Source organism: Pongo abelii, chromosome 1 (genome assembly GCF_028885655.2).
Source record: "Pongo abelii isolate AG06213 chromosome 1, NHGRI_mPonAbe1-v2.0_pri, whole genome shotgun sequence".
Classification (NCBI taxonomy): Eukaryota; Metazoa; Chordata; class Mammalia; order Primates; family Hominidae; genus Pongo; species Pongo abelii.
Genome location: NC_071985.2, coordinates 195,951,719 through 195,966,442, shown reverse-complemented (window position 1 = coordinate 195,966,442; position 14,724 = coordinate 195,951,719). Strand labels below are relative to the sequence as shown.

General features: G+C 43.8%; 1 protein-coding gene across 1 annotated transcript in view; it reads right to left on the bottom strand.

Annotated features, from left to right (window-relative positions):
• Positions 1 to 1,296: 1,296 nt before the first annotated feature.
• GNL2 (G protein nucleolar 2) overlaps positions 1,297 to 14,724 on the bottom strand; it is a 29,038-nt gene continuing 15,610 nt past the window's right edge. Inside the window, 8 exon segments of the mRNA NM_001159788.4 lie at positions 1,297 to 1,487; positions 2,152 to 2,243; positions 2,752 to 2,834; positions 3,323 to 3,771; positions 8,668 to 8,781; positions 8,990 to 9,148; positions 9,921 to 10,025; positions 10,753 to 10,881. Of these exon segments, the coding sequence (NP_001153260.2) occupies positions 1,335 to 1,487; positions 2,152 to 2,243; positions 2,752 to 2,834; positions 3,323 to 3,771; positions 8,668 to 8,781; positions 8,990 to 9,148; positions 9,921 to 10,025; positions 10,753 to 10,881 (1,284 nt within the window). The 3' untranslated portion in view covers positions 1,297 to 1,334.

The window sequence follows — 14,724 nt, the reverse complement described above, 5'->3', positions numbered from 1 at the left end:
CTCTAATGCATTTCTAACTCACTTTGGAGCTTTGGTTTTCTAATGTATTATCCCCACTTGCCAGTCAACTGGACCCCTTCCTCCTCGGTTTCAGACTGCCTACGTTAGGAAACAATGGCAGAGTCAAACCCATGGCTTTGGAAAGTAAATGTTTGCCAGAAAGGAATACTAGTCACAGTGGCCTTTGTGAGTTGTCTGCAACTCAGCTCTTCCCCGAGCACAGATCTGTTCCCCTTATCCTGCAGAAAATCAAGCCCTGACTCTGCACTCCCCTAAGTAGTGATGTTAATTAACAACTGAAGAGGTAACCAAATCTCACATGCAGGTCTAATGGCTAATGATTGGAGTACGGCTGCTAGACAACTGCATTTTAGTATTTCTCTTCCACTCTCCTGGTTTTGTAGACCCAGAAGTTTGAATAAGTGACATAAATCTTTAGTTCAGGGCAAGCCAGGGTGGGCTAGGGTGGTAAGCTGGAGGACTTCATCCTCCAGTCAGGCTGCACAAGTAACATTACCTGAAAGGCACTAACATGCTCACATTCCCCAGAAAGAGGTGTGAGAAGGGACTCTCCTTAGCAGAGCTTCCACCTGCCATCCGTCTTGGGTTCAGTGAGCTTCAAGGCTCACAATGGAAGCACTGTCATTTCCGCATGTTCTCCATGCTGTGTTTCCCATGCTGAACACACCATACACATTCTCATCTGGAATCTAAGGAGCAGCTTTTACCCTGATCCAGTATCCTGAGGAATTTTAAGGCTCCACTCAAATGACCTGCCTGTGTTGTCATTTCCATGGGAAAGAACTCTTTCCACGAGATCTGCTAGTTCCAGGCCTCTAAAACAGGAATGTATGTGCCATAAGTGGGTCCACTTCACAGACTCAATGAGGCAGAAATTACTGTAGTTTTCTCCTATTTCTTCCGTGCCCAACCTTCTCCTTGTATTTCAAAGCCCAGGCCATGTACACTAACGTCCTTGAAATTTGCAGTTCTGTATGCTTCTATTTCAAATCATTCATTACCAATAAAAAAGAAATACCACCCTTTCCATTTTATAGACCTCATCCCCTATTTCTGTCAGAGATTTATATGACAGGGTGACTGCGGAACCTCTTAGTTCATCCACAGTCTACCTGAAGTGCTAGACTTTCAGACTCTTTATCACTGAAATCCTTAAGGTTGAGGAGGCTTTATTTCCCTAGCACTGGTGAAGGGCTTCAACTGTCAAACTTCAGAACAAATGCATTATGGCCTTAGAAATGCCAACGGGGCAGGAAGAAAACACAATTTCTAACTGCATGTTTTTGTATAATTTAATAAAAACCTTTTAAACATTACTGCTTTTGTCGGAATTTTTTGCGTTTGTGTTTCTGTCCCTCTGCGTCATTGGTCTTCTTTTTGTTCCTGTTCCTATTTTTCACGTTGTGTGTTTCATAGTAGCGCACACCAACTTTTTTCGGCCGTTGCTGTCGTACTGCTCGCCTCCGCTGTAAAAAATGGCAAGAAAAGATGAAGAAAAAAACAACAAAACCCTGAAAGTCATTCACAAAACAGGAGTCTCTGCTTCTCATCTCTGTGTTCTACTTCCCATGCTGCTTCCACAGCTACTGGAAGCAGTGCTAATGAGGGAGGGCTCCCCCGTAGACCTAAGGTTACTCTTCCATTGTGACTTATGAAACTCCAAGTTACAAATTCACATGTAATCCAACCCTTACCCAGTGCAAGAATCTGTTCTACATCACTCCTGACAAGTCCCCTGCAGCAAGGCTGAGTGCTGCTAACCACTCCCCTCCCCAGAGGGCCCACTCTAGCTCTGAACAGCTCAGCTCCAAAGCTGTCCTTCACAGAGGTCAGTGATCTGCCCAAAGCAGATCTGCTCATTGGGTCATTTCCCTTGGGACTAGAAACTGACTCCTCTAGAGGATAGTCCACTCATGTGGAGATGTTGATTAGAAACTCCTAAAACATATGACATGGACTCAAGGACCTGCATCTAGTGGGCCAGCCCCGACTCTATTTATCTGACCTCAACTAGGTCAACGAGGACTGGGGTTCTTGGGATTCAGCTCTGGACCATTTGTTTCAGTGGGTCTTGACAACTGGAGTTCTAGTTACTCTACCTGGGCCATACTTAAGACCTATGACACTTACTTCTTTTGATGTAAGCACCCTGGGAGCTTTATTTGAATGTTCCTCTTCCTCTTCCCTTTGTGCCTTCCGCTTCTTTCCCTTTTTGGAAGGTGCTGGATAAAAACAATAAACAAACAGGAATTTTCTATTGAAAATTTGTCTATAAACCCAACGGTGGGAACAAGCTTGATGTATCAGGAGGAGGACACCCAATGTGGACAGAGCGAGTGAGCAGAGTGGTGAGTAAAGCAGGCCAAGAGGAGGCTGCCAGGTAAGGATGCCCCGAGCCATGCTCTCAATGTGAAAGCTGATGGTCAAATGGAGGAATGGATAAATGCAGGAAACACATCCCCCTCTTTGTCTGTGGACCCACCCTTGGATTCTAGGTTAATAATGAACCCTTTCTAGGAAGTTTCCGGAATTGCCAATTTAATCCTAAAAAATATGCAGAATGAAAAGCAGATAATTCAATTTGCGTAACAGTATGTACATTTAAAGTAATCTGCCAGATATGACAAACATTTATGTGGATGACTGAGATAATTTGGAGACTGAACTTAGGTTTCTCAAAACTCTAAATATGCAAATTACATCTAAATGATTGAAATAATTTAACTTCACCTCTGTCATCTACATCTTCTTCCAGTGTTTTTCTTTGTTCTTCAGGTTTTGCAAATATCTTTTCACTCAGTCCCTTGGATATTCTGAAACAGAAAAGCAAAGTAACATTCCTCCTCTCACTCGCCCGAATCACATGCTGAACTGGAGACCTGCGACAAACTCAGACTAAAGAAACCCCACTCCTATCCAAGTAGTTATCACCAGTGGAAGAAGTCAACATCCAACATGTTTGTACCTCCCTGGGTGTTTCTAAAGCTTCTCATACTGCAGGCAGCTGAATTTTACAAAATTTACAGTTCACTTTTTTAAAATGGCAATAACAGCCAAGTGTGGTGGTGCACACCTGTAGTCACAGCTACTTAAGAGGCTGAGATGAGAGCACTGCTTGAACCCAGGAGAGTGAGGCCAGTCTAGGCAACATAGCGAGACCCCGTCTCAAAAAACAAACAAAAAACCCAACCGAACAAACAAATGGCAATAACCCCATGTAAAAATATGGCTCCAGTACTCATGGCAAATTTTTGGGAAAGGAATGAACAATCTGCAATTTGTGAGAAGATGAAAATATTACCTGACTGCTGAAAACTTTTTGGCTTTGGCTTTGTCTAGAAACTTCTGATATTTGGCAATCTTCTCATCCAGTGCTTTAATAACGGCTTTGGTGTTGTTTCCCACATGTTCCTCCTCAGGCTCCGAGGAAGACTCTTCCGCATCATCTCTTTGTTGCTCCTGTTCCTCCTCTTCATCAGAAAAGCTCTCAAGCTCTTCCTCAAGATCTGACACCTCCACAGGAACCAGGTCATCCCCAGAAAACTGAGGCACCACGTTGATTTTACCAAAGTTCTGCCGAACCCGTGTGAGAATCTGCTGCATCTCTGTGTTAGCATCACAGTGCCTGTTCTCTTCTGTTTCTTCCTTAATGACGGATTCTGACCCTTCACCTGCAGTTTCTGTGACTTCCTCCCCTGGATTGTTCTGGGCTGCTTCTGGGACAACTTCCAAAGATGAGGAGGGTGGAAGCTATTAAGGGGTGGAAATGGGGGAGATAAATAGAATCAGAAAATGAAAAATGGAATTTCTGAACTCATACCTTGCTCTTAAACAGTCCTCTTCTCAGGACTAAGGGAAGGTATTGAAAACGCCCAAATTTGAGTCATTTCATTAATCTATTTTTAAGCCAATGTACATTAAGCCCAGAGACCAGTACTAGGATCAAAGGAATACATGTGTAGTTCCATAGGATGAACCAACTAAGACTATTTAAACCATTAAAACCAACCAATGATTTATCATAGACAAGCAACGCTCCCTAGACCTTCTGTAGGGGGCTGCTGTTATAAGCACATGCAAAATCAGCACACACAACTACATAAAAATGAAGGCCAGGCTGGATGTTACAGATTAGAACAGTACTGAGAGAGGTATTTGAGGAGGTCCTCTGATTTAAATGTGTCCCCCAAAATTCATATGTTGGAAACTGGTATGGTTTGGCTGTGTCCAAATCTCATCTTGATTTGTAGCTCCCATAATCCGCATGTGTTGTGGGAAGGACTGGGTGGGAGGTAACTGAATTATGGGGGCGGGTCTTTCCCATGCCGCTTCTGTGATGAATTAAGTCCCACGAGAGCTGATGGTTTTATAAAGGGCAGTTTCCCTGCACACACACTCTTGCCTGATGCCATGTAAGACATGCCTTTGTTCCTCCTTCACCTTCCGCCATGATTGTGAAACCTCCCCAGCCATGTGGAACTGTGAGTCCATTAAACCTCTTTTTCTTCATAAACTAACCAGTCTCATGTATTTCTTCATAGCAGTATGAAAATGGACTGATACAGAAACTTAATCCCCAATGCAGCAAGTGTTGGGAGGTGAGGCCTAATAAGAGGTAATTAGATCATGAGGGCTCCATCCCCATGAATGGACTAATGTGATCTCGGGGATGGGTTCGTTATTTTAAGAGTGAGTCTGTTGGCCGGATGTGGTGGCTCACGCCTGTAATGCCAGCACTTTGGGAGGCCAAGGTGGGCGGATCACAAGGTCAGGAGTTCAAGACCAGTTTGGCCAATATGGTGAAACCCCATCTCTACTAAAAATACAAAAATTAGCTGGGCATGGTGGCATATGCCTGTAGTCCCAGCTACTTAGGAGGCTGAGAATCACTTGAACCCAGGAGGCAGAGATTGCAGTGAGCCGAGATCGTGCCACTGCACTCCAGCCTGGGCAACAGCGCAAGACTCCGTCTCAAAAAAAAAAAAAAAAAAAAAAAGAGTGAGTTTGTTATAAAAGCAAGTTTGACCCTCTCTTGCTTGCTCTTGTCCTCCCACTTTCCACCATGGGATGACCCTTGTCAGGTGCTGGTGCCTTGATACTGGACTTCCCAGCCTCCAGAACCATGAGCCAAAACAATTTCTGTTCATTATAATTACCCAGTCTGTAGTATTCTGTTACAGCATCACAAAACAGACTAAGATAGGAGGCATCTTGAAGCAAGAGTATAAGGTAAGGAGGGGGAATTCTGTGAGTGAAGAGAGTTCATTAGAGCACTAAGTCTGGGGACCCTGAAATGACTGGCCTGTTTTAGGTAACTGCAAAGATAAGTATGTGCCAAGCTTTCTACTGGTGTTTCACATGTATAATATCATTTTATCCTTGCAACAAAAACTCAGAGAACTTAAAAGTGATGTTCTAAAGTCAAGAGTGGCCAGGCAAATCACTAAATAAGTATAGAACTATAAAATTCAGGAAACCACACACAAAATTTATACATACATTTTTCTAGGAAGGGCAATTTTTAGCTTTCAGTTTCTGAAGGGGTTTCTGCCCTCAACCAAAAAAGAAAAACAGAATCACAGAGTAAGGCATATGATAGTGAAACTGCCTCCAAAGGGTTGACAAGAAGTACCTGCCAAGTTCTGGACAGAAATACAATTATAATTAAGCACTAATTAGGGGGCACTTTGGCCCATATCCTTGTTGCTAAAAGTCCCTGAGCACTAGGTACTGACCATTTGCATCCCCACTGTCCCTACAGATAGGATTTCTGACATTTGGGTCATAAGACTATGTAAGAATTGATGTGCACCCCCATTGTCCCTATAGGCAAGATCTCTCACATTAGAATCATAAGGTTTTTGTTTAAGGATTGCTTAAAATGTTTTTTCAGATACCTAATTCCAGCAACCTGTTTGAAGATCCCCAGAGAAACGGGATCTGCATGAGAACACAGCTTCTTCATCTCCCTGTCCCATGACTTCACCCTGCACTCTTCACCCAACCAATGACCCTCACTCCAGCCCACTCCAAAACCCTTAAAACCCTAACCCCAAACTTCCCGTGGAGATGATTTCAGGATTCCTCCCATCTCCTCCTTTGGTGACCCTACAATTAAACCTCTTTCTCTGCTGCAACCTGGTGGTGTCTCAGCATATTGACTTGCTGTGTGCATTGGGCAACAAATCTATTACGGTTACAATAGTTAAGAATTATCTGAACTACTTATTTACACTTACTGACTACATACAGAGGAAGGGCTGAAGACAATGCCAGTGTTTCCACACAGGGTCCCAAGAGAGCAGTGATACGGACATCCAGAATGACCCTAGAATCCAGCTGCTAACTCAAAACCCTCCAGTGGCTTCCCACCATGACACCCTCTCCTGGCCCACGACATTCCAGCCACAGTGACCTCCTTTCAGCATCAGGACACACAGAGCACACTCCTGCCCCAGCTGCTCTGAATGTGCTGTTCCCCTTGCCTGGAATATTCTCCCTAGATACTAGCATGGCTCCTGTCTCATATTAAGGGCTCTGCTGAAGTGCCACTGCCTCAGAGGCCTTCCCTGACCACCCCACACAAAGTACTCCTCGTCTCCCCCAAACCCCTTAGCCTGGTTTAGTTTTCCTCACAGCATGCCAGACTTCCTGACAGTATATATTTATCTGCTTACTGTCTCCCTGTGATATAAATATCACACTTCCTGGCACAGAGCTCCTAAGACCCTTGAAATTTCCCAAGCGATGGGTATCTTTTGTTATTGGTTACAAGCCCCTTTCCACCACACCTGAGTTTATGCTAATGTGGTGACTCATGGTAGACCCCTAGATAGCTTCAGGATGGGGGATGCGCTGGTCACCAGAAAGACAAAGCACTTGACCACATGATTGGTGCTTTCAGCCACTCAGAGGAGAGAAAGGAGACCGGAAATTGAGCCTATCACCAACTGCCACAGGTTTAATCAGTCATGTCTATGTAATGAAACCTCCATAAAAACCCCTACATGATGGGGTTTGGAAAGCTTTGGGTTGCTGAACACATCAATGTGCGGGGAGGGCATGGAAGCTCTGTGCCTCTTCCCCATGCCTTACCCTGTGCACCTCTTCCATTGGCTGTGACTGAGTTTCATCCTTTATCATAAACCGTTAATTGTAAACACAGCACTTTCCTGGGTTCTGGGAGTCCTGGCAAATTACCAAACCCCAGAACCCCTGAATTTGTAGTTAGCCGGGCATAAGTGTGGACAGCCTGCAGCTGCCATCTGAAGCAGGAGACCTAGTCCTTAACTTGTGGGGTCTGTGCTAACTCCGGGAGTTAGTGTCACAACTGAATTAAATTGTTGGGACACTCAGCTGGTATCTGAGAACTGCAGAACTGATATGGAAAAAAAATATGTATTTGGTGTCAGAAGAAACCACATACTCCCCTGCTGGAATATATGTGCAGGAGAGCAGCAGCTTGTCAATTTCTCACCACAGCACCACCAGTACCCAGAAGAGTCTGTGGCCAATAGGGGACACTCAATATGGGATTGCTGAGTGGATGTATCAGTGAATTAATGAATGAATGATGCAATACACATGAAGAGGGAGAGAAATTTTTGTTTGATTGTTTGATGGTTTGGGCAGGGAGAAGGGAGAATGTCAATTAACATCAGTTTCAGGCTAACTTTCAAATGCTGCAGAATACATTCAACTGAAAATACCTAGCTGCAACTGCAACTTGGAATGGGGTCAGGTGAGAGGAAACCAGAACTGTACGGACCCAACGACACTAGCAAGCATAGATGCAAAATTTGAAGCCACCATTTCAAGAGACTTGGCTGGGTTCTGAAAAAGGTCCTAGAACCAGAAAGGCAAAATGTTAATGTTGAGCCTTGTGGCGGTCCACTGCCAGGGTGAGGGAAATGGGGATAGTAGAAGAGCTTCTGGCCCCAGCCTTCAGTCTTCTTTCTCCGACTATCAGTAGTACCACTCTCCTTTCCCACTGGATCACAGGTTTTTTGAGGGCCAGGCCTGTTTTTCGTTCCTATATTCCCTGTGCCTGGCACATAGTCGATGCTAATAAATGTTTGTTAAACAAATGTTATCTTAGCAATGATTCTGTTTCTTAAGCATAAGAAAAGATACAGGTACCAGAAGATCACTTATATCCAGGGGCCAGCAGTGGCTCCCAACAGTGCTTCACCCTCAAAAAAAATTTATTTTTTTGAGATGGAGTCTCCCTCTGTTGCCCAGGCTAGAGTGCAATGGCACGATCTCGGCTCACTGCAACTTCTGTCTCCTGGGTTCAAGCAATTCTTCTGCCTCAGCCTCCTGAGTAACTGGGACTACAGGAGCGCACCATCATGCTAGGTTAATTTTTGTATTTTTAGTAGAGACGGGGTTTCACCATATTGGTCAGGCTGGTCTTGAACTCCTGACCTTGTGATCCACCTACCTCGGCCTCCCAAAGTGCTGGGATTACAGGTGTGAGCCACTCATGCCCGGCCCCAAAAATATTTTTATATGTTTAAAAAAATAATAAAATGAGAGACACTGCAGCTGAATGAAAACATGCTCTATGAAGAGAGGCAATCACAAGCTACACCAAATCTAGGTCAGGACCCATGCTCCCCAGAGATGGGCCCACCCTGCTCTTACCTGGGGGGCCACAAGTGGCTCTGCATTGGGTGGCTTGACAAAGAAAGGAATCCGGCCCCTCTGCCAGTCATTGAGGACCATCTTACCCACAGTCTGCAAGTCGGGCTCTCCACCCTGAAAGGTCACGAAGAGATTCCCAATTAAATTCAAAGGATCAAAACCACCTACCACTTTGGGGGTATTTCAGTTGTCCCAGGGGTTCATCATCACTTAAGTGACAAGTTTCACACTGCTCATACATGCATACCAAAAAAAGGCCCACATCATATACATACATGCCTGCGACAAGTATCAGTCTAAATTCTCACAAACGCCGGCTCACCTTCAGTAACTTCCCAGTCCGGAAAGCAAGCTTCTCAAGAAAGTCCTCAGCATTCTCCCAAGAATCAATCTTGTATGTTTTGCTGATATATTCTGGCTTTGCTCGTTCAAGTACAGCACCAATGTGGTCTTCAGGACTCTTAATTTTTTCTACTTGAACCTAAATGTTAATAGGAAATCTCCCACTTACAAACTTTCTTGTGGAAGCAGTGAAGTTCCCAGTGTCCTTTGCAGCACTATTTGAAAATAGACTTCAACATCACAAAGCTAGTAGAGATTGGCAAGAGCCTGTCTCTGAGGTGGCTAGACATGGTCGGCTGCAAGGAGCACTGCTGAAAGCTGACCATAGCCATGGAGCCCAGAACTCAGCTTTAATCCCCACTCACCACAAACTAACTGTGTGGCTGCCACAGTTTAAACTTGGAATGCTTCATGTTACTCACTTGCAGAAATAGTTAAAAGCTTGCCCATCCCAGGACACAAAAATAATGGAATAGTTTAAGAAAGGAGAGGAGGAATGTGCACAGGATGTATAGCCAGAAGCATGGTCAAGGTTAAGTGGAACCATTTACAGTTTTTCAGTCGTATTCAAAAACAAGTGAGGAAATGACTGGGTTCCAAAATGACTCAACCCATAAACCCACGAAGACGAATTATAGCTAAGCATAAACAGGCCCTGCTTCCCTTTGGATCCTGTGTGTAAACTACAAACTCTTTTGTGGGATGATATTGACCAGATATGCCGATGGTTCCACTAATTCCTCAAACAGCTTATGCTGAGAGGCTGCCTGTTCAGCATCATGTTCCTAAAGTTTGGTCAGACAGGCTGACCCCAAACTGCCTTCTTAATAAGTAAAAAGGAAAGGTATCCAGGGTTCCCTACAGAACACTCCCCCGCAAACACAAACAGCCTATCAGGACCAAATACTCACAACTCCTTTTAGCACAATGTCTGTCTCGGAGTCCTCAGAGGGGTAAACCACACCTGGACAGTCAATCAGGAATATCCGACGCATCAAAGTAATATACTGCCAGACCTGAAGTCAGAAAAAAGTCAGAGATGTCCTGTATCAAACACTAAGAGTCTAATTTCACAAACCCCTGATGCTCATGTATGAAGCTGGAAAGGAGGAAGGGTGAGTCAAAGGAAAGCAACACGCTAAGTAATTAAGCTACTAACTCTCTCATCTGTGCCGTGCACAAGATACTTCCACTAAGTGTAAACTATAGTTTCTATCAGCTAAGAGTCTAAAAACAACACAGAGCCAGGAGTTCCATCTAGTATTGTGCAATTATACCCAATGAACCTTTCCTGAGTTTTAGAAGTACTCCTGAGAGCTTAGTACTGCTTGACCTCATTGCCTTTAAGCAAAACCATGCTGTTCCCCACTATGTGTTCTAGGATATGACCCCCAACTTTCAGAACCTACCTTAAGGTTGAGGCTTCTTAACCCAGGCATCAAATATTCTTGGGTTAGTTTTGTTTATCAAAATAAAAGGCTGGAGTGACAATTTAAAACAGATCTAAATATGAATCACATTAACTAACACACGCCAAAGCCACACGGTGGCATATAAAGTACTCTCAGTCTTATCAAAGTGGGCAGAAACAACTCTGATACGCTCCAAACTATTATATGGTGAGCTAAACTCCTAATGGTGGTCTGAATTCAAGAGAAGCAGAGAGAAATCAACAAATCCTAAACAATCACCCTCTATGAAAAGAAAATATGCAGAAGTAAGGTCACCCTGCGCCCAACGTACCTTTGTTTCACCAGCAATGGGAGCCACGTTGCAAACTTTCTTAGAACGCAATGTATTTATCACAGAGCTCTTGCCAACATTTGGATAGCCAATGAACCCAACACTGATCTGTTTCTTGTCAGTGTGCAACTGTTCAAAGAGAGAATACACAGCACATACATGCAGTCATATATATCCCTTTGGACAAGTAGGTTGTATTACTTTGTTAATATCAAGAATACAGTGCGAAACTGTTGATACAACCTGATCTGAAGCCTAGATACACACCACCTACATAATCTGAGTGAGCTGGATACGTATGCTTATTAATAAATCAGAGGTGAGTCATTTCCTCAGTCATGCAAGTGAAATTATCCTTGTATGTGTTAAGGTTAAAAGTATATAGGTCAAGAAACAAAAGAAGGCTCGGCACAGTGGCTCACGCCTGTAATCCCAGCACTTTGGGAGGCCAAGGAGGGCGGATCACCTGAGGTCAGGGGTTCGACCAGCCTGGCTAACATGATGAAACCCTGTCTCTACTAAAAATACAAAAATTAGCCAGGCATGGTGGCACATGCCTGTAATCCCAGCTACTTGGGAGGCTGAGGCAGGAGAATCGCTTGAACCTGGGAGGCTGAAGTTGCAGGGAGCCAAGATCATGCACTGCACTATAGCCTGGGTGACAGAGACTCCAGTCTCAAAAAAAAAAAAAAAAAAAAAAAAAAAAAGAAAGAAACAGAAGAAAAACAGCTTGTTAGTCACTGATTTAGAACAATGCCATCTACTGATAAAATATCTTCGGGAAAAAGAATATGAACAGATTTATCAACTGGACAATCCCACAACTCACCCCTCCTTTTCTTTGCATAATATATCTGCATTTCCACTGCCAAAAATAAATAACAAAAGAAAAAAAAGCAACCTTGAAAGTTACGACTACCGAGTGAGAGTCTCAAGAAGGCAGAGCTTGCTATCAAGAAGAGGGCCTACAAATGAATGGAGGCTTCTGATTAAAGATGGTGGACTGAACATACATGCTAACCCCGTTCCCTCACCAACTCCACTAGAATGACAGCAGTGGACATTAACACTTTTAAACCAACAGAACCAAACATACTGAACCAGAGAATAAGATGGAGATGAGACAACAAAAACTAAAGTGATGTTAAACAAAATACTAGATGCTTAAAAGTAGTATCAAACTTGGCCCATTACAAAATATAAAAGCTAAGTGGTTGTAAAGATAGAAAAACTAAAGATCCAGCAATAATAATGACAATGAATCACAGAGATTCACTGGGAATTGGTGGTAGATCCCTCTTAAGATAGGGCTGAAAACAAGGACCGGCAGATAGCCAAAGCAGCCACACTTCTCCATCCCCTCCCTCATTCAGGGTGGGCACACAACTTCTCTACTCTCAAAGAAATCCAGGGCCTATGAAAGTGGCTTTTGGATTTTTTGAAATGTCACATGTTTGAAAGTATCTGTAATCTTCAGACTTGAAAGGGATCCTGGATTTAGAGATAATAACAGTATTCCCAGAATGATTAATTGAAAATCTAAGTATTAAATAGTGAGATGCCCAGTCTACTATTCCCACTGAGTTCCCAGAACTCTAGCAGCCAGGATTCTATACCCCTAGAGCTAGAGATTGAAAGATTCTCTTCTGGGGAAACTCACAAGCCCAAGAAAAAAGACCTACAGACACTGGTATCTACAGGATGTCCTCCCAACAAAAAATTTGGGTCCCAGTCAGGCACAGTGGCTCATGCCTGTAATCCCAGAACTTTGGGAGGCTGAGGTGGGCAGATCACTTGAGGTCAGGAGTTTGAGACCAGCCTGGCCAACATGGCGAAACCCCGAGTCTACTCAAAATACAAAAATTAACCAGGTCTGGTGGTGCTTGCCTGTAGTCCCAGCTACTTGGGAGGCTGAAGCAGGAGAATTGCTTGAATCCAGGAGGCGGAGATTGCAGTGAGCCGAAATCAGGCCACTCCACTCCAACCTGGGCAATAGATCAAGACTCCGTCTCAAAAAAAAAAAAAAAAAAAAAAAAAAAATTAAATTAAATTAGAGTCCCTATTTAATCAACCTACAATGAAGTCTATCAGTCAACAAGGCCACTCCACGGAGAAAAAAAAGAACCTATCAGCTTTTTAATGCCTTACTTTTTTTTTTTTTTTGAAACAGGGTCTTCCCTTGTCAACCAGGCTGAAGTACAGTGACACAATCACAGCTCTCTGTGGCCTCTGTCTCCTGGGCTCAAGCAATCCTCCTGCCTCAGCCCCCTGGGTAGCTGGAACCATAAGTGTGCACCACTATGCCTTGCTAATTTTTTTCTATTTTTTGTAGAGATGGAGTTTTGCCATATTGCCCAGGCTGGTCTAGAACTCCTGAGCTCAAGCGATCTGCCTGTCTCATCCTCCCAAAGCGGTGGGATTACAGGCATGAGCCACTCTACCTGACCTAATGCCTTACTCTTAAATATAAATAGAGAACCAAGAATAAACATTTAAGTTGACTCTACTTGGGGGTCGAGGCTGCAGTGAGCCATGATCGCACCACTGCACTTCAGCCTGGGTTGACAGAACAAGACCCTGTCTCAAAAATATTTTTAAAGTAAAAGAAAAAGTTTTTAAGCGTGACTCTAGCAGAAAAGACAAAAAAAAACACAAAAATTTGGAGGTAACAGAATCAATGTAGACAGGAAAATTTCAAAACGTCATTAATGTTCTTAGAGAGGGAGAAGATACTGTGACTGAAATAAGATGTAAAAGGAGGCAGAGCAAATCAGAATTCAACAAGAGCTCTCAGAAATTAAAAATTAAAAGCAATTGGCAAAATAAATTTTGTGACTGGGCAGCTGGATGATCAAAACAAGGAAAGTGGCCGGGAGCGGTGGCTCACGTCTGTAATCCCAGCACTTTGGGAGGTCGAGGTGGGCGGATCACCTGAGGTCCGGAGTTTAAGACCGGCTTGACCAACACAGAGAAGCCCCGTCTCTACTAAAGATACAAAATTAGCCAAGTGTGGTGGCACATGCCTGTAATCCCAGCTACTCGGGAGGTTGAGGCAGGAGAATTGCTTGAACCTGGGAGGAGGAGGTTGCAGTGAGCTGAGATCGCGCTATTGCACTCTAGCCTGGGCAACAAGAGCGAAACTCTGTCTCAAAAAAAAAAAAGTACCCAGAAAATAGAGGAAAATGTCATATATGTACCAAAATTAAAAAAATATAGGCCAGGTGCGGTGGCTCATGCCTGTAATCCCAACACTTTGGGAGGCTGAGGCGGGCGGATCACGAGGTCAAGAGATCAAGACCATCCTGGCTAACATGGTGAAAGCCTGTCTCTACTAAAAATACAAAAATTAGCTGGGCGTCGTGGTGTGTGCCTGTAGTCCCAGCTACTCAGGAGGCTGAGGCAGGAGAATCGCTTAAACCCGGGAGGCGGAGGTTGCAGTGAGCCGAGATCACACCACTGCACTCCAGCCTGGCAACAGAGTGAGACACTGTCTCAAAAAAAAAAAAAAAAAAAAGAAAGAAAATATAAATCAAGAATTAAACCAAGAGGTAAAAGCAAATTTCTGAACAAGAATACAGACAACTGAGGGAGGAAAGAAAATTTCAAAGAAATAATGTAAGACAATATCAGACTAAAGTCTCATCAAACGCCAAGCTCACTGAGCAATAAAAGGCCCACTTCCAGACACATCACTGTGAAATTTTAGAACAAGAGAAATTTTAAATTTTAGAATAAGAAAAGATCGGCTGGGTGTGGTGGCACACACCTGTAATCCCAGCACTTCAGGAGGCCAAAACGAGGCAGGAGGATCGCTCGGGCCTAGGAGTTTGAGGTTACAGTGAGCTATGGTTGCGTCACCGCACTCCAGCCTGGGTGACAAAGCAAGACCCTGTCTCAAAATAAGAAATCACAGCCACACAAAGTATGAGGGGTCAGAATGGCCTCAGATTCCTCAGAAGTCAGAAGACAGTG